The sequence below is a fragment of the Epinephelus lanceolatus genome, chromosome 4 (assembly GCF_041903045.1).
Source record: "Epinephelus lanceolatus isolate andai-2023 chromosome 4, ASM4190304v1, whole genome shotgun sequence".
NCBI classification, from domain to species: Eukaryota; Metazoa; Chordata; class Actinopteri; order Perciformes; family Serranidae; genus Epinephelus; species Epinephelus lanceolatus.
The window spans coordinates 48,686,323-48,707,410 of record NC_135737.1 but is presented as its reverse complement, the minus strand read 5'-3'; the positions used below and the strand labels follow the sequence as shown (position 1 = coordinate 48,707,410).

At 41.7% G+C, this 21,088-nt stretch overlaps 3 protein-coding genes across 3 annotated transcripts; all 3 read right to left on the bottom strand.

The window, feature by feature from the left end:
• Positions 1-803: 803 nt before the first annotated feature.
• Positions 804-1,733, bottom strand: LOC117259245 (olfactory receptor 5M5-like). Its single transcript, XM_033630491.2, has one exon. It carries the CDS (start codon positions 1,731-1,733, stop codon positions 804-806), a length of 930 nt encoding a protein of 309 aa, XP_033486382.2.
• A 5,120-nt stretch (positions 1,734-6,853) lies between these two features.
• On the bottom strand, positions 6,854-7,783 carry LOC117259246 (olfactory receptor 6N1-like). The gene has a single exon (XM_033630492.2). The coding sequence runs from the start codon at positions 7,781-7,783 to the stop codon at positions 6,854-6,856; it is 930 nt and encodes a 309-aa protein (XP_033486383.2).
• A 10,917-nt stretch (positions 7,784-18,700) lies between these two features.
• LOC117259247 (olfactory receptor 5F1-like) lies at positions 18,701-19,630 on the bottom strand. Its single transcript, XM_033630493.2, has one exon. It carries the CDS (start codon positions 19,628-19,630, stop codon positions 18,701-18,703), a length of 930 nt encoding a protein of 309 aa, XP_033486384.2.
• Positions 19,631-21,088: the final 1,458 nt, after the last annotated feature.

Below are 21,088 nucleotides of genomic sequence, written 5' to 3'. Positions count from 1 at the left end.
CTCAAATGTTGTGCTGAAGTACCATTAAGAGATAATTGTACCAAAATCATAAGAGGCTGAAATGTTGAGTGAATTAATTTTATTTTTCATAACAATAACAAAATGCACAGTTCTACATTAGAATACTTCAAAGGTCTGATTAAATTAAATCTGATAAGTAAACCTGTTCAGCAACTTGGCAACAGCTTATACCAACCATCTTTAATAAATGATTAATTGATAGTTCATTAAATTTTACTGTTAATAAACAAATTGAGCAGATATTTACAACACTTTGTAAATGGTTAATATTTGGTTTGGAAACTGTCTAGAAGTATTATTTTTGACAGCTATAACAAAAATCATAACACCTTGTTTGATGATGAATAAATACTGTGCAATACATCTGTAAACATTATCTGGGTGGTTATTATAAAGCTGCGGTGGTTGTAGTTGCACTGTGGAGTATTTACTAACCATCTCATAAGGTTTATAACAGCCATCCAAAATATAGTTTATGGACTCTTTACAAACCAGTTTCTATCCTTTACAAGGTGTTACAAATATCCAATCCATTTATCAACATATCTATACAAATCATCTGATCATCACTAACAAATACTGAATATAGTATATTAAAAGTTTTGCAATGTGGACAACAAAAAACTGTTAACATAGATAATAACATTACTTATAATGACTGAACACTGTCAATTATTACTTCATTGTTTTTTAACAGAAAAATGTGGACTAACTTCAGTTTAATTAACTATTAATTTTTATCATTTGTTGATGATGGTTTTGAGAAATTGTTACAGACAACATTAATATCCTATATTTGACAACAGACTTTTACCTATTTCACGGATCTTGGACATGTTCAAGCCATACAGTACAGGGTTGAACAGTGGCGGGCACGTAAGGAAGTATAAGGATAAAAATATTCGCATCATGTTGGGCACACTGCTCATATTAAATCTGCTCTGTATTAATTCAAAGCAAGTACCAACAGAAAAGTTAAAGAGGGAAATGAGGTGAGGTGTGCAGGTACTGACAGCTTTCTGTCTGGTCTGTTTAGAACCAGAAAAACAAACTAAAAGGATCTTCATGTACGTGTAAAGTATGAAAATTAAAGCCCCAAAGATTGTGCCAAAACATGCAAGGAGCCCATAAGCATTAACTACAACAGTATCTGAGCATGCCAGCTTGACAACAGAGTGGCTATCACAGTAAACTTTGTAGATGATGTTCCCACACAGCTGGGAATCAGAATTCAAATATGTATAGACAACACAAGCAAGCAAAGGATATAACCATGTAAAAGCTATAAGAGTGGCGATCTTGTTATGAGTAATCCGTGTGTTGTACTGCAGAGGATAACAGATGGCAAGATATCTGTCATAAGACATTATGGCTAAGTTTAAATATTCAACAGCTCCATATGTGTACAAACAGAAAATCTGCAAGTAACAAGCTGAAGCAGAGACAGTGTGAATGTCAGAGAGGATCTGAAGCAGCAGCAATGGAAACAACCCTGTACTACCATACAGTTCATTTACAAACAGGCTACACAGAAACATGTACATAGGTTCATGTAAGCTTCTGTTCACACAGATAACCACAATCAGCAGGAGGTTGGCACTAACAATGAAAATATATAAAGACAAAACGATAATAAAATACAAGTACTTCAAAGCTCCGGTGTCAAAATAGGCAGCAAGTGTGAAATATGAAACCTGTGTAAAGTTAATCATGATCCCTCTTTAGGTTCACAACAACTCCTCTGTACACACCAAGCATTACTTACCTTTTGTTATAGATTTGTAAAAATTTAACTAGCTTCAGCTTTGAATTGTTTGGCACGATTTTCAACTTAAACATAAAGCACACATGAACAGAGGTCAGTGCAGTAATGCTAAACAGATTCATCATCATGGAAACTATTGTAAAAAGCATCACTAAATGGACCATTTTCGTTTCAAAGTCACAGCAATATCCTGGTTAAAATGTACAAAACAAAGTCAGAATTATCGTGTGAATGTGATTATTCACCTGCTGCCCCATTGTACTGTAACTGTGAGAGCCTCTAACTAAGCTCAAACCCTGCTTCAACATCTTATCAAAACTTTTAAAGACAGAGAACACCCACACCAGCAGCGTGACCTCACATCAAAAGGTCCCAATGATCCTCAAACTTTTGTTTAGTGTTAGTAAAAACAAGAAACGTTTGTAGCCTGCTCTTTGTAATTTCTAACCCTAACCTCAAAGATTGATACTGATCATTTCAATTCCCTAAAAGAACAATTTTCAGTCAATTGTGATTCCTTCTTTCAGAAGTTACTGAATTCTGGATTGTTGCAATAGTTGCTTCATTCCCAAAGTGGTAGACTCCACCAGTATAAAACAATTCAGAACCATCTCACTGCTGACTGTGGTTGGATTAAATCTTCACAAGTGATTTTTTTGACGACTTGCATGAGTCTGAAGAAGAATAAAAAACCAACACTTCAAAGCTGACACAGTGTAGCTTACAGTAGCCTGCAGCTGCATCTTTGGAGTGGAAGAGGCACAGTCCTGATAGTCAGTCAACAAATCAATCAATCAGTCCAATTTGTCATTTTACTATATATCTGTTTGGATTCACTGGACCACAGATGATTTGTCATTTGTTAAGATCTAAACTTGACATGTGAAGGCTTTTCTTCTGGGTCTGTGGTCTGAAATGGCGGCTGAGACAACATGATCTTTGTTCATCAAACAAAGGACAGCCATTTGGCACTCAACTCCGCAGGATGCCTCATTGTCACACCTCAGTGAGAGTCCTGCCCATGGACCCAGTTTATAAACTCGATTGAGTATTACCGTCACAGTGACCTGTGACCCTGTGATGTCACCAGGCCAACAGACCTCAGCTTCCTGGTTTGGTATGATCTTTTTTTGCCCCTGAATCACTGAAGGGGGCTCTTGCTCCTAGATCTCAGCAGACACAGAACCTGAAGACCAGAAAAGTTAGTGTGCCAAACACAAGGTTTGCAACTAACTTTTCAACAAGAAGAGCCAAGTCGAGTTGACACAAGACTTCTAACTCTGCAAGTATACTGTATACTCAGATCTGCGCCTTTGGATCAAAGACATAAGGACTGAATCTGGAACAACATTTCTTTCCAACCTTCAACTGCCAGCTAACAAAAGCAGCACGCCACAGCATCTCTTTTTCATTTAATTTTTTTTAATTTAATTTTTAATTTTATATACTTTATTAATTAAATTCAATTCAATTCAAATTTTTCACTCCGTTGTCAGTAACACACAGGTCTGAAATACACACACATGCACAAAGTGGAGAGATGTCAGAGTGAGGGGGCTGCCTTGGTCAGGCGCTCCGAGCAGTTGGGGGGTTCGGTGCCTTGCTCAAGGGCACTTTGGCAGTGCCCAGGAGGTGAACTGGCACCTCTCCAACCACCAGTCCATGCTCCATGTTTGGTCTGGATGGGGACTTGAACCGGCGATGGTAACCACGTGTGTGTGTTGCCGAAGGAAAAAAAAAGTCAAATTGTGGTGTTGTACCAATGTAGTGCTTTTATTTTGAAAGAGACTGTATGCAAACTGTACATTTCCTGTGAAAACAGAAGTGTATTTTGAAAACGGACAATGCATGTAACAGGCTGAAGTTGACACGGCGTCCCAGAACGTCAACAACCAACACACCCAGGGTACCTTGGACGTCATATGTGGACGTGGAAAGTCCATGACCAAACGTGGACATGTGACGAGGTCACAGTGAGGATGAGTTGCTATGACAGGCTGTCTGTATCCCCTCCACACTGTTCCTCATAGAGCAGTGAAGGACAAGACGGGCAGCTGTGTTTTGAACAAGCTGAATTTTATTGAGCTCTTGTTTTGAGGCACTAGACCAGATCCCTGGACAGAAGTCCACGTGTGATAAACCTAAAGACTGTACTACTTGTTTAATTGTCATCTCTGTTAAAAAATAAAAATAAAAGTAAGCACACTTTCTGATAACTGAGATGCCTCTACTCATTTTAGCAACCATGTTATTAATGTGAGCTGACCATGAAATTGTTCCTTCAAGTGTGACCCCGAACAATTTGGCCTCCTTAACCTGCTCAATAGCCACTCCATGCAAAGACATGCACAGCTCTTGACGTGTCCATAAAGTATACCTGGGGCAAAAAATCAGACCCTTTGTTTTTGAGATGTTCAACTTTAGCCTGTTTTTAGAAATGCATTTAAAAACCCACCTCAACTTGGCATTTTTTGCAGATACACACTTTGTTGTATCATCCGTGTAACCGTGCATGCATTTTTTAAGAAATGTGTCATATCATTTGTGAAGATTGAATAAGGGAGCGGTCCTAGGCAGCTGCCCTGGGGAACTCCACATTGTAATGTTTTAATGTCTAACAGGGCAACATTAAAAAAACAACCTGCTGTCTATTGAATAAATAATTTTTCATCCAATTTACCGCTGAAGTTTTGAATCCATATGCAGATAGCTTTAGAAGCAGTAGATCATGATCTATAAGTACAGTAACCATGATTCATTTTTTGTAAATCTGTTATTTGTTACGGTCTGATTTTTTAGACTGGTGTCGAAACTGTGTCATCTGGGAATATCTGACCCCGTCTGCCGCTGGATCAAAGACTTTTTGATAGACCGCCCCCAGAGGGCGAGAGTGGGACCCCATGTCTCCCCAGCCATCAGCCACACACCGGCTCCCCTCAGGGCTGTGTGCTGGGCCCATTATTATACACACTCTACACACACGACTGTACCGCCATACACCCCAGCAACAGCATTATAAAGTTTGCTGACGATACCACCGTGGTGGGATTCATTTCAGGAGGGGACGAGTCTGCGTACCAGGATGAGGTGGAGCAGCTCTCTGTATGGTGCAAAGCGAACAACCTAATCCTCAACGCTAACAAGACAAAAGAAATCGTGACAGACTTCAGGAAGAAGACAACACCCATCCGGCCCCTGTTCATTGGCGGGGAGTGTGTGGAGAGGGTCCCCAACATCCAGTACCTGGCCGTGTACATCGAGGACCACCTGACCTGGAGCACCAACACCAGAGCCACCATCAAAAAGGCACAGCAGAGACTCTTTTTTCTGAGGATTCTGAAAAACAACGACCTCAATCAGAAACTGCTTGTGTCCTTCTACAAATGCTCCATTCAGAGCATTCTAACATACTGCATTGGCATGTGGTTTTCCAGCTGCACAGCAGCAGACAGAAAAACGCTGCAGAGAGTCGTCGCCTCAGCCCAGAGCATCATCAGTTGCAATCTTCCTTTGCTGGAGGAACTGCACAGCTCTCACTGCCTCAGGAAGGCTCAACACATCCTCAGGGATTCAACCCACCCTGGAAACACACTTTTTAAACTGCTGCCCTCTGGCAGATGGTTCAGGACTCTGAGGTCAAGAACAAATAGACTGAGAAACAGCTTTTATGCAAGAGCCATAACTGCACTAAACACAGCTTGATTGACCAACTAACTGTAACACATAACACAAATTACAAATGTGCAGTAACAGAGTTGTTTTATTTATTGAATGTGAATACGGTGTGCTTGTTGATAGATATATTTTTTTCTACCTGTGTTTTTTTTTTTGCTTTTCTGTATTTCTCTTTTAATGACCTTTTAATGACACCTAAGGGGGAGGATAGACCTTTCAATGTCGTTGTGCTTGTTGCAAAGACTATAAAGACATTCTATTCTATTCTATTCTATAACCAGTCATCTGTTAACTGCATTAGAGCTGTACATGTTGAGTAACCCACCTTATAAGCATGCTGGAGTTCAGAGTAAATGTTATTTTCTGAAAAATTGTGCTGAATCTGGTCAAATACAAAACCCTCCATAAAGTTGCTCAGGACAGGCAAAATCTTTATCGGGTGGCTGTTTGGTCCCGTAAATTACTTTTTGCAATGTTTTGGTACTGGAGTAACCTTTGCAATTTTCCACATTTGTGGATAAACACCTTCATTCAGAGATAAATTAAAAACATGACATAGTGGCTTTGCTACAGTCCTAGCTGACAGCTGCAGTAATCTCCCATCCAGATTGTCATAGCCACACTTAAATGACAAGAAATGCTTTTCCATTTCTTCAATGTTTACATTTGTAAAATTAAATGCAACTTTCAACACATAAAATGCCACTTAATTAATGACTGAGAAAGTTCACCATACCACCTGGTTTCTAATTATAGCCACTTCACTTATGAAGTGATCATTGAAAAAGTCAGCTATATGTTGAGGTTTGGTAATAAATTCTTAACTTGTTTGAATAAATGGCGGGTTTACTCACTTTATCTTTACTCATTACTTAATTTGGGTTCTCCATAATTTTTTACTATCACCCTTAATCTTCTCAATCTATGAATGATAAGATTGCTTCTTCTTTTGTTTATTAATTTTTGTAACTCTGTTTCTCAGTGAATAGTAGGCAGGCCAATCAGCTGAGCTACCAGATGTCATGACAGCTTTTTTAGTTGGTCCCTCTCTGTCATACAGCTTCTTAGCTCCGAACCAATCTAAGTAGCTTTGATGGCTGTGACAGTTAGTTTCCTAACAGGAACTGCTTGTCACAAACAGATAAAAACAAATGCATAAACAACTGTAATGCAGCCTCTGTATGAGTTAGGTTAATGACATTATCCCCTTGTATCGTAGTCATGTCTTCAATGAATGCATCTCTACAAAAGTTTCTATTAATTCTTTTGTAAATCACTTTTGTCCCAGTTTTAGGAACCTTCATTTTCCTCACCACAGCAACGATGTTGTGATCACTGTAGCCCACTGGTACTGATATAACCATCAAACATTATAAGCTGTTACAGACAACATTAATATCCTATATTTGACAACAGACTTTTACCTATTTTACGGATCTTGGACATGTTCAAGCCATACAGTACAGGGTTGAACAGTGGCGGGCACGTAAGGAAGTATAAGGATAAAAATATTCGCATCATGTTGGGCACACTGCTCATATTAAACCTGCTCTGTATTAATTCGAAGCAAGCTCCAACAGAAAAGTTAAAGAGGGAAATGAGGTGAGGTGTGCAGGTACTGACAGCTTTCTGTCTGGTCTGTTTAGAACCAGAGAAACAAACTAAAAGGATCTTCATGTACGTGTAAAGTATGAAAATTAAAGCCCCAAAGATTGTGCCAAAAGATGCAAGGAGCCCATAAGCATTAACTACAACAGTATCTGAGCATGCCAGCTTGACAACAGAGTGGCTATCACAGTAAACTTTGTAGATGATGTTCCCACACAGCTGGGAATCAGAGTTCAAATATATAATGAGAACACATGCAAGCAAAGGATATAACCATGTAAAAGCTATAAGAGTGGCGATCTTGTTATGAGTCATCCGTGTGTTGTACTGCAGAGGATAACAGATAGCAAGGTATCTGTCATAAGACATTATGGCTAAGTTTAAATATTCAACAGCTCCATAAGTGTGCACACAATAAATCTGCAGGAAACAAGCTGAAGCAGAGACAGTGTGAATGTCAGAGAGGATCTGAAGCAGCAGCAATGGAAACAACCCTGTACTACCATACAGTTCATTTACAAACAGGCTGCACAGAAACATGTACATAGGTTCATGTAAGCTTCTGTTCACACAGATAACCACAATCAGCAGGAGGTTGGCACTAACAATGAAAATATATAAAGACAAAACGATAATAAAATACAAGTACTTCAAAGCTCCGGTGTCAACATAGGCAGCAAGTGTGAAATATGAAACCTGTGTAAAGTTAATCATGATCCCTCTTTAGGTTCACAACAACTCCTCTGTACACACCAAGCATTACTTACCTTTTGTTATAGATTTGTAAAAATTTAACTAGCTTCAGCTTTGAATTGTTTGGCACGATTTTCAACTTAAACATAAAGCACACATGAACAGAGGTCAGTGCAGTAATGCTAAACAGATTCATCATCATGGAAACTATTGTAAAAAACATCACTAAATGGACCATTTTCGTTTCAAAGTCACAGCAATATCCTGGTTAAAATGTACAAAACAAAGCCAGAATCATCGTGTGAATGTGATTATTCACCTGCTGCCCCTTTGTACTGTAACTGTGAGAGCCTCTAACTAAGCTCAAACCCTGCTTCAACATCTTATCAAAACTTTTAAAGACAGAGAACACCCACACCAGCAGCGTGACCTCACATCAAAAGGTCCCAATGATCCTCAAGTTTTTGTTCAGTGTTAGTAAAAAAAAGAAAAGTTTGTAGCCTGCTCTTTGTACTTTCTGTAACTGTAATTACTGCACATTATATTTTTAGGTTATTTTTATTACTTAAGTTATTGTGTCATTTTGTGTTTTTTTTTATTAAGCAGTACAGTACATATATTATTAATATATGTAAGTAATAGTATTTTTACGGCATCATTGAGTTACTTGTTAATTATTATTTTATTGTCATTTATAGTACTTAGTATATTGTTTCATTTATATGTTCATGTGCACTTCTTTTTTTTAAGTAGTTATTGTATTCCCTTGTATGAATGAATTGGTTCCTACCTGCCCTTGTTTTGTGGGGACAGGTATTAGTGACGCACAGTGAGTGCCTCGAGCTGAACGAGTAAGAGAAAGAAGTTGTTGTACCCTGAAGTTGGAGCATGCTGTTACTGTCTACCATGTTGGCGATAATTAAAAGAGAGAGAGAAACAATGATATATTGTAGCCCGCTTTATTACCCACAGCCCGGAAGAACTGGGGAACGCTAAAAGTCAAGAAAAGAGGGTTACAGACTGGTGGCAGCGGTGTTTCTCGTCGGTGTTTTTCCCTCATCTTAATTAGCCAAGGTAATCAACTAGCTCTCGCGGCGGGAGCAACAGCTGCAGTCTACAGGTGGACTGTGTAAGTTTGTTTCTGTTTTGCATGGACAGTTAAACATTTTTGCTGGCAGTTGCTAAAGAGACGAGCAGACCAAAGTTTTTTTTCGCCGTCGGTTGAAGTTGGACAGTACTTTACAGCATGTCGCTGCAGTCATTAGTGGAAGAAGTTGAGGACAACGAGCCTCCCCATGAGGATGACGGTGCATGCAGCGCAACCCAATGGGACACAACAAAGACAGTGGTTCACTACAGAGTGGATTTACCGCCATATTTTCACGGAGATGGTAAGGACAAAGAAAATTTTTCACTGTGGAAAACCAGGCTAGAGCCAGATATCGCCACTATACTGCCCACCCGCCTTAGTGGAGACGCACTGGCATATTGGCTGTCATTATCACCAGAAGTACAGCAGGACTATGATGAATGTGCAGCCAAATTAAATGAAGTTTTCGGGAGGAAAGAATTTTTGCTGCACTTCCAGACTTTTGTAAATGCCAGACAGCGCTTGCCCAAGGAACCCTTAGAGGTTTATGCTGCAGAAATTACAAGACTGGTTCTGGAGGCATTCCCTAACTATGGCAAGCCAGCTATTGCAATGGAATGCTTCAGAAGATTTGTTGCTGGTTTAGACCCTATTCTGCAAGCTAAATGCCATGAGCATGGCGCTGCTACACTGGAGGATGCCTTAAATGTTGCATGTAAATGGGAACGTGCACAGGAAGCTCTCAAACTCCTTCCCCCACCTGCTTCTCCATATGCAACCAGCCAGTATGCTACTCCTCCTGCCCCACAAGGTGAGCCACTCTCTGCTATGGTTTCCACCAAACATGAAAAATCTCACTCAGACTCATCTGCTGCCCTTATGGATGCTGTTAAACAGCTCTCAAAGGATGTGCATGCACTCAGGCTTGAAGTCACTCAGCTGGGACAAGATTGTAGCTACTCTGCTAGTCACCGTGCTCCCCATACTGATTTTTCCAAACATAAATATAGCCGTCCTGATGAACTGAGGGGTGAGCGTGGCAGAGAAAGATATCGTCGGTCTCCGTCTGTGTCTCCTGACCGTGGTGTTTACTCCTCTGCAACCCACCATCAGAGACCCAGCAGGTCATACAGTGATCATCCCCATCCCAGATACTCTCCTGGTCGCCGTGATGGGCGATACTCACCTACTCCACCATCTTCTCCACATCATCGACGTGACCATCATTCTACCAGCAGTCAGGATCGCTTTAGGCACCACAGCCCAGACAGGCGCCGCTCACCTGACCACTACAACGTAAGATACCCACACCAAGATGACTCCCAGAGACACACCTCCTACTCTCCCCCATATGAGTCAGCCAGACCCAGGTATGAGTCACATTATGCCTACTCTACTCGGGAAAGACAACCACCATACAGGGAGAGGAGCCATCATGTGAGCTTTAAAGGAGACCCCACTGAACAGGGAAACGAATGGTAGCAGACGCTGAGGGCCAAGTGTCTGCTCCTACTGCTCATGAGGCCCCACAACAGGTGCTTCCACCTTCACACAAAAAGCCTACACGCTATGTAATGACTGTCATTGAGAACATTGCTACCAAAGTCTACCTAGACACAGGTTCAGACATTTCACTGATTAGTGAGGACTTTAGAATGTCTGTTCCATCTCTGAAAACTAAGCCTAGGCAACGCTCTGAGCTTCTTCCTAGGGCAGTGACTGGTGACTATTTGGACATTCTAGGCACACTCCCTCTCACCATCAGGCTAGGTAATGAGGTTTTCACTCACACTGTCCAAGTAGTCAGAAATGTTACACAACCAGTGATCCTAGGATGGGACTTTCTACTCGCACACCATGCAGTTTTGGATTTGAGGGAAGGCATTTTTAAAGTAGGGAGTCGTACTAGCGCCCCTCTCCTGTGTGCTACTGAGACTGCTCCCCTTTCCTGCAATGCTGTCACCTTATCCCCTGTTGTAGTCCCTGCCATGTCACAAATGACTGTTCTAGCTAAAGTACAGCCCACTATTGATATTGAAGCTGACTACACAGGTATTCTAGAGCCAGGTCCACCTAGTTTTCAAGGTCTGTTAGCAGCACACACACTTGCTAATGTACAAGCGGGGCTCATTTATGTCAGAGTAATGAATCCAACGACTACTGACCTTCATGTTCCACGTGAAACTAGGCTAGGTGACTTTCACCCACTAGGTGATAGTGAGTATGACTATTCTGTAGTGGAAGCTGACGTAGCCACAGTTACAACCACAGCAGAACCCTCCCCTCAACAGACATTACCAGATGTTGACCTCAGTCAGGCAGAACTTACTGACGAACAGAGACGAAAGCTTGAAGCTTTACTGCTGACTTACAGTGATGTTTTTAGTGCTCATGACCAAGACTATGGACGCACTAATGTTGTACAACACGGCATAAACACAGCAGATGCTCGTCCCATCAAACAGAGAGCATACAGAACCTACCCAAACATCAGAGCAGAGATAGACCGGCAGGTCCAGCAGCTCCTCACCCAAGACATCATTGAGGACAGCTGCAGCCCCTGGTCTTCCCCTGTCGTTCTTGTGAGGAAAAAAGATGGCAGCTACAGGTTCTGCATCGATTACAGAAAGCTGAATGCAGTCACCATCAAAGACTCATACCCCCTGCTGCGCCCTGCAGATGCCCTTGACAGCCTATCAGGTGCATGCTGGTTCAGCACAATGGACTTATCAAGTGGGTATTGGCAGGTTGAGCTTGAGCCACAGGACAAGGAGAAAACAGCATTCAACACTGGCAGTGCTCTCTACCAGTTCAAGGTTATGCCTATGGGATTAACCAACGCCCCACCAACATTTCAACGGTTGATGGAGTTGGTGCTCCATGGCCTGCACTGGAAGGACTGCTTGATTTACTTGGATGACGTCCTTGTGTTCAGCCGCTCTTTTCCAGACCACCTAAAGAGCCTGGAAGAGGTGTTCAGCAGGTTTCGCTCAGCTGGTCTCAAACTGAAAGCCAGAAAGTGCCAGTTGGCACAAACTCAAGTGACTTTCCTTGGACACGTGGTCTCCAATCATGGACTCCAACCAGATGCAAGGAACGTTGAAAAGGTACGTGGATGGCCAACACCCAGAAAAACTACAGAGGTGAGAGCTTTTATTGGACTGTGCTCCTACTACCGTAGGTTTGTCAAAAACTTTTCTGTCATTGCAGCTCCACTGCACGCTCTCACACAAAAAGGAGCAATATTCAAATGGACTGTCGAATGTGAGGATGCTTTTCAGTCACTGAAACACGCTCTCACTCACCCACCAATCATGGCACATCCCATTTTCACACAACCATTCTTGTTGTACACGGATGCTTCACAGGATGGCATTGGCATTGTGCTGGCTCAACGTCAAGACAACAAAGAACGTGTTATTGCCTATGTGAGCCACACACTAAGGCCTCCTGAAAGAAAATGGTCTACCTTTGATCGTGAGCTCTAGGCAATTGTTTGGTCTGTGAGACATTTTAAACACTTCCTCTCTGGCAGCTCATTCATAGTGATCACGGATCATAAGCCTCTCCTGAGCCTGAGGAAAGCACCAGTGGATAATGACCCCACTGGCAGACGCAGTCGGTGGATACTCGAGCTGGATGTGTATGACTACAACCTACTGCACAGAGAAGGTAAACAACATGCCAATGCGGATGCCATGTCCAGGCGCCCCAATTCTGAGACCCACAACAAAGCTGTTCAGTGTGTTATCTCCTCCATCACCTCCGCTGACAGGCATGACAACACATCCTCAGGTATGCCTGACATCACCCACACACTGTCAGTTGACTTTGAAAAGTTGCAGAAACAGCAAAAGGAGGATGAATGTCTCAGCACAGTCATTGAATGGCTAGAGAACACTGCTCAAAGACCACCAATAGGTCACCTCAAACATTCCTCCCCCACACTGAGGAAACTCTGGCATGAGTACCCCAAATTGATCGTTCGACATGGAATCCTCTGCAGGAAAGTCAATCAAAGTTCTCACACACCTGCAAACTTTCAAGTTGTTTTACCTGCAGCTCTCATTCCCACAGCTTTGTCAGGTTTGCATGGGAATCAGTTCAGTGGTCACCTAGGTGCAGAGTGCACACTGCAAAGAGCCAGACGCATCTGTTATTGGCCATATATGACCCGTGACATTCACAAGTTTTGTGCTGAGTGCCTGCCATGTCAAACACGGGCTTCCCCAATCCCACATGAAAGAGCCCCATTGCAGTCAATCCACGCAGAAAGGCCATTTCAGAAAATTGCTGCAGACATCACTGAGCTACCTATCACTACGCAAGGGAACAGGTATGTTCTCATAGTAATGGACTATTTCACACGCTATGTTAATCTGTTTTCCCTGAAAGACCAGCGTGCTACCACAGTGGCAAAGTGCATTTTTGAGGACTATATCAGACAACTGATCAAAGTCGCCAGTTTGAGTCAGACCTCATCAAGCATCTTTGCAGCCTGCTGGGAATCAACAAAACACGCACATCACCATACCATGCCCAGTCAGACGGTATGGTGGAGAGACTAAACAGGACATTGAAAGATCAACTCGCTAAGTACATCTCACAAAGTGGTGGTGAATGGGACCAGTATCTGCCACAGTGTGAGCTTGCTTACAATTCCAGTGTTCATTCAAGTACTGGATTTTCCCCTTTCTTCCTTGTACATGGAAGAGAACCAAACCTGCCACTGGATGTCATGTTGAACTGTAGTCCTGCAGTGACCTCTTCCACACCAGGTACACCAGCAGCTTATGCACAGGACCTCACCACACGTTTGTCACATGCTTTCAGGAATGCAGCCCAAACCTCTGCTGCAACCAAACAGCATCAAAAGACTCAATACGACAAGGCAGTTGTGTTTCACCCTCACCAGCCGGGAGACCTTGTTCTCCTGGACGACCCAGCACAAAGAATGTATAAACTTGCTCCCAGATGGAAGGGCCCATTTGTGGTCCGGAAAAGGATGAGCAGGGATGGACACCCCAGTGTAACCTATGAGATCACAGATCCTAGGAATGCACGCTCACGGACATGGATTGTTCATCATAACAGACTGAAAGCCTACAAAGGGACTTTGCCGGCTGCCCCTGTCAGCAGCCGGCCACCCTCTGTGCCAGCTGATTTGGGCACATCACTGACATTGGCCCCCTCTCCTCTCACTGCCTTGTCAGGGGCCCTGCCTTTTCGCCCTCCTACTCCCCCACATGTGCCTGCCCGAGCTAGGAGTGAGACCCTATCTGCCCCTGTCAGAACTGCTCCCCAGAACGGTGCTCCACCTTGTCCTCATTCCCCTAGTCCCTCCCCCTCTTTCCCCTCCTCCCCCCCTGGCAATGCAGATGGACTTTCCCCACCTCTTCAGGAGCCCCTGCTCGTCACATCCCGTTGTGGATGCCAAGTTAGGCGACCACTCAAGTACAGAGACTTTGTCACTTAAAGTGATTTGGTTGAACTGAGTCAGGCCCTTACATGTTGTGTTTATTGTTGTTGGGTACTGTGATTTTGTAATACACTGTTTATGTATACTTGACTGTTATTTGAGTAGATTTCAGTTCAAGGAGTTTCTGCCTGCACTAACATAATTTTCTTGCAGGAAGTGTCTAATGTGTTGATCAGTTTCTGAGTTGGCTACAGCTAATAGTAAGAGTGTTCTAGTTACTGCATTGTTTAGTATTGACTATTGTGATTTGTTACATCACACTGTTTTCCAATGGATAATTGAAATGGGGACATTTCTATTGGTAGCAAGGGAAGACTGTAACTGTAATTACTGCACATTATATTTTTAGGTTATTTTTATTACTTAAGTTATTGTGTCATTTTGTGTTTTTTTTTTTATTAAGCAGTACAGTACATATATTATTAATATATTTAAGTAATAGTATTTTTACGGCATCATTGAGTTACTTGTTAATTATTATTTTATTGTCATTTATTGTACTTAGTATATTGTTTCATTTATATGTTCATGTGCACTTCTTTTTTTTAAGTAGTTATTGTATTCCCTTGTATGAATGAATTGGTTGCTACCTGCCCTTGTTTTGTGGGGACAGGTATTAGTGACGCACGGTGAGTGCCTCGTGCTGAACGAGTAAGAGAGAGAAGTTGTTGTACCCTGAAGTTGGAGCATGCTGTTACTGTCTACCATGTTGGCGATAATTAAAAGAGAGAGAGAAACAATGATATATTGTAGCCCGCTTTATTACCCACAGCCCGGAAGAACTGGGGAACGCTAAAAGTCAAGAAAAGAGGGTTACATTTCTAACCCTAACCTCAAAGATTGATACTGATCATTTCAATTCCCTAAAAGAACAATTTTCAGTCAATTGTGATTCCTTCTTTCAGAAGTTACTGAATTCTGGATTGTTGCAATAGTTGCTTCATTCCCAAAGTGGTAGACTCCACCAGTATAAAACAATTCAGAACCATCTCACTGCTGACTGTGGTTGGATTAAATCTTCACAAGTGATTTTTTTGACGACTTGCATGAGTCTGAAGAAGAATAAAAAACCAACACTTCAAAGCTGACACAGTGTAGCTTACAGTAGCCTGCAGCTGCATCTTTGGAGTGGAAGAGGCACAGTCCTGATAGTCAGTCAACAAATCAATCAATCAGTCCAATTTGTCATTTTACTATATATCTGTTTGGATTCACTGGACCACAGATGATTTGTCATTTGTTAAGATCCAAACTTCGACATGTGACGAGGTCACAGTGAGGATGAGTTGCTATGACAGGCTGTCTGTATCCCCTCCACACTGTTCCTCATAGAGCAGTGAAGGACAAGACGGGCAGCTGTGTTTTGAACAAGCTGAATTTTATTAAGCTCTTGTTTTGAGGCACTAGACCAGATCCCTGGACAGAAGTCCACGTGTGATAAACCTAAAGACTGTACTACTTGTTTAATTGTCATCTCTGTTAAAAAATAAAAATAAAAGTAAGCACACTTTCTGATAACTGAGATGCCTCTACTCATTTTAGCAACCATGTTATTAATGTGAGCTGACCATGAAATTGTTCCTTCAAGTGTGACCCCGAACAATTTGGCCTCCTTAACCTGCTCAATAGCCACTCCATGCAAAGACATGCACAGCTCTTGACGTGTCCATAAAGTATACCTGGGGCAAAAAATCAGACCCTTTGTTTTTGAGATGTTCAACTTTAGCCTGTTTTTAGAAATGCATTTAAAAACCCACCTCAACTTGGCATTTTTTGCAGATACACTCTTTGTTGTATCATCCGTGTAACCGTGCATGCATTTTTTAAGAAATGTGTCATATCATTTGTGAAGATTGAATAAGGGAGCGGTCCTAGGCAGCTGCCCTGGGGAACTCCACATTGTAATGTTTTAATGTCTAACAGGGCAACATTAAAAAAACAACCTGCTGTCTATTGAATAAATAACTTCTCATCCAATTTACCGCTGAAGTTTTGAATCCATATGCAGATAGCTTTAGAAGCAGTAGATCATGATCTATAAGTACAGTAACCATGATTCATTTTTTGTAAATCTGTTATTTGTTACGGTCTGATTTTTTAGACTGGTGTCAAAACTGTGTCATCTGGGAATATCTGACCCCGTCTGCCGCTGGATCAAAGACTTTTTGATAGACCGCCCCCAGAGGGCGAGAGTGGGACCCCATGTCTCCCCAGCCATCAGCCACACACCGGCTCCCCTCAGGGCTGTGTGCTGGGCCCATTATTATACACACTCTACACACACGACTGTACCGCCATACACCCCAGCAACAGCATTATAAAGTTTGCTGACGATACCACCGTGGTGGGATTCATTTCAGGAGGGGACGAGTCTGCGTACCAGGATGAGGTGGAGCAGCTCTCTGTATGGTGCAAAGCGAACAACCTAATCCTCAACACTAACAAGACAAAAGAAATCGTGACAGACCAGGAAGAAGACAACACCCATCCGGCCCCTGTTCATTGGCGGGGAGTGTGTGGAGAGGGTCCCCAACATCCAGTACCTGGCCGTGTACATCGAGGACCACCTGACCTGGAGCACCAACACCAGAGCCACCATCAAAAAGGCACAGCAGAGACTCTTTTTTCTGAGGATTCTGAAAAACAACGACCTCAATCAGAAACTGCTTGTGTCCTTCTACAAATGCTCCATTCAGAGCATTCTAACATACTGCATTGGCATGTGGTTTTCCAGCTGCACAGCAGCAGACAGAAAAACGCTGCAGAGAGTCGTCGCCTCAGCCCAGAGCATCATCAGTTGCAATCTTCCTTTGCTGGAGGAACTGCACAGCTCTCACTGCCTCAGGAAGGCTCAACACATCCTCAGGGATTCAACCCACCCTGGAAACACACTTTTTAAACTGCTGCCCTCTGGCAGATGGTTCAGGACTCTGAGGTCAAGAACAAATAGACTGAGAAACAGCTTTTATGCAAGAGCCATAACTGCACTAAACACAGCTTGATTGACCAACTAACTGTAACACATAACACAAATTACAAATGTGCAGTAACAGAGTTGTTTTATTTATTGAATGTGAATACGGTGTGCTTGTTGATAGATATATTTTTTCTACCTGTGCTTTTTTTTGCTTTTCTGTATTTCTCTTTTAATGACCTTTTAATGACACCTAAGGGGGAGGATAGACCTTTCAATGTCGTTGTGCTTGTTGCAAAGACTATAAAGACATTCTATTCTATTCTATTCTATTCTATAACCAGTCATCTGTTAACTGCATTAGAGCTGTACATGTTGAGTAACCCACCTTATAAGCATGCTGGAGTTCAGAGTAAATGTTATTTTCTGAAAAATTGTGCTGAATCTGGTCAAATACAAAACCCTCCATAAAGTTGCTCAGGACAGGCAAAATCTTTATCGGATGGCTGTTTGGTCCCGTAAATTACTTTTTGCAATGTTTTGGTACTGGAGTAACCTTTGCAATTTTCCACATTTGTGGATAAACACCTTCATTCAGAGATAAATTAAAAACATGACATAGTGGCTTTGCTACAGTCCTAGCTGACAGCTGCAGTAATCTCCCATCCAGATTGTCATAGCCACACTTAAATGACAAGAAATGCTTTTCCATTTCTTCAATGTTTACATTTGTAAAATTAAATGCAACTTTCAACACATAAAATGCCACTTAATTAATGACTGAGAAAGTTCACCATACCACCTGGTTTCTAATTATAGCCACTTCACTTATGAAGTGATCATTGAAAAAGTCAGCTATATGTTGAGGTTTGGTAATAAATTCTTAACTTGTTTGAATAAATGGCGGGTTTACTCACTTTATCTTTACTCATTACTTAATTTGGGTTCTCCATAATTTTTTACTATCACCCTTAATCTTCTCAATCTATGAATGATAAGATTGCTTCTTCTTTTGTTTATTAATTTTTGTAACTCTGTTTCTCAGTGAATAGTAGGCAGGCCAATCAGCTGAGCTACCAGATGTCATGACAGCTTTTTTAGTTGGTCCCTCTCTGTCATACAGCTTCTTAGCTCCGAACCAATCTAAGTAGCTTTGATGGCTGTGACAGTTAGTTTCCTAACAGGAACTGCTTGTCACAAACAGATAAAAACAAATGCATAAACAACTGTAATGCAGCCTCTGTATGAGTTAGGTTAATGACATTATCCCCTTGTATCGTAGTCATGTCTTCAATGAATGCATCTCTACAAAAGTTTCTATTAATTCTTTTGTAAATCACTTTTGTCCCAGTTTTAGGAACCTTCATTTTCCTCACCACAGTAACGATGTTGTGATCACTGTAGCCCACTGGTACTGATATAACCATCAAACATTATAAGCTGTTACAGACAACATTAATATCCTATATTTGACAACAGACTTTTACCTATTTTACGGATCTTGGACATGTTCAAGCCATACAGTACAGGGTTGAACAGTGGCGGGCACGTAAGGAAGTATAAGGATAAAAATATTCGCATCATGTTGGGCACACTGCTCATATTAAACCTGCTCTGTATTAATTCGAAGCAAGCTCCAACAGAAAAGTTAAAGAGGGAAATGAGGTGAGGTGTGCAGGTACTGACAGCTTTCTGTCTGGTCTGTTTAGAACCAGAGAAACAGACTAAAAGAATCTTCATGTACGTGTAAAGTATGAAAATTAAAGCCCCAAAGATTGTGCCAAAAGATGCAAGGAGCCCATAAGCATTAACTACAACAGTATCTGAGCATGCCAGCTTGACAACAGAGTGGCTATCACAGTAAACTTTGTAGATGATGTTCCCACACAGCTGGGAATCAGAATTCAAATATGTATAGACAACACAAGCAAGCAAAGGATATAACCATGTAAAAGCTATAAGAGTGGCGATCTTGTTATGAGTCATCCGTGTGTTGTACTGCAGAGGATAACAGATAGCAAGGTATCTGTCATAAGACATTATGGCTAAGTTTAAATATTCAACAGCTCCATAAGTGTGCACACAATAAATCTGCAGGAAACAAGCTGAAGCAGAGACAGTGTGAATGTCAGAGAGGATCTGAAGCAGCAGCAATGGAAACAACCCTGTACTACCATACAGTTCATTTACAAACAGGCTGCACAGAAACATGTACATAGGTTCATGTAAGCTTCTGTTCACACAGATAACCACAATCAGCAGGAGGTTGGCACTAACAATGAAAATATATAAAGACAAAACGATAATAAAATACAAGTACTTCAAAGCTCCGGTGTCAACATAGGCAGCAAGTGTGAAATATGAAACCTGTGTAAAGTTAATCATGATCCCTCTTTAGGTTCACAACAACTCCTCTGTACACACCAAGCATTACTTACCTTTTGTTATAGATTTGTAAAAATTTAACTAGCTTCAGCTTTGAATTGTTTGGCACGATTTTCAACTTAAACATAAAGCACACATGAACAGAGGTCAGTGCAGTAATGCTAAACAGATTCATCATCATGGAAACTATTGTAAAAAACATCACTAAATGGACCATTTTCGTTTCAAAGTCACAGCAATATCCTGGTTAAAATGTACAAAACAAAGCCAGAATCATCGTGTGAATGTGATTATTCACCTGCTGCCCCTTTGTACTGTAACTGTGAGAGCCTCTAACTAAGCTCAAACCCTGCTTCAACATCTTATCAAAACTTTTAAAGACAGAGAACACCCACACCAGCAGCGTGACCTCACATCAAAAGGTCCCAATGATCCTCAAGTTTTTGTTCAGTGTTAGTAAAAAAAAGAAAAGTTTGTAGCCTGCTCTTTGTAATTTCTAACCCTAACCTCAAAGATTGATACTGATCATTTCAGTTCCCTAAAAGAACAATTTCCAGCCAACTGTGATCCCTATAGTTCGCCAATCTATACCCATTTACCCTGAACAGGTCTATCACTGGGCTGACATAAAGAATATTAACAGACAACATTCACACTAATATTAACACCTATATGCCAGTTAGTGTAATCAGTTTCCCAAACCCTCTGTCTTTGACTCATCGGAGGAAAAACATGTAGACAAGAATGTTTAAACTCCACAAATAAAGACCCCAAACAGTTTGTGGATTCCCGGGATATTCTCCCTGTATGGTGACAATGCTGAACACCTTTTATCAAAGGTCCCATCATGATATCAGATTATGGTGTGTAAAACAAATGGAAGTAGCATGTGGTAGTTAAACCTTAAATCAAAAGATGTCTGACAGAAGTTACGGAACACAAGTTTTTAAACTAAAATAGGACAGTGACTATAAGAAAAAACTAGTGAGAAACCTTTGAGGCATGGTAACAGATCAACCTGGACTCGCTCCGAAGTTGTCAAATATTGGTGCCTGGTCAGTGACCTCCAGTATCAAACGCCAACGAAAAAAGCTGTTTCATGTCAGAATGATACGTGGCCAGTCTTTGTTATTGTTATTGTGCCCAGGAGGATCCTGATCAGATGCCTGAACCACCTCAACTGACCCTTTTTGACACAAACGAGCAGCAGCTCTACTCCAAGCTCTCTCCGGATGTCTGACTCCTCCCCCTATCTTTAAGGCTGAGACCCTAAAGAAGAAATACATTTTGGCCTCTTGCATCTGTGACCTCATTCTTTCAGTCACTGCTCAGAGCTCATGACCATAGGTAAGGGTTGGGACGGAGATGCACCAGTAAATCGAAAGCTTTGCCTTCTGGCTCAGCTCCCTCTCAACCACGACGGTCCGGCACAGCGCCTGCATCACTGCAGATGCCGCA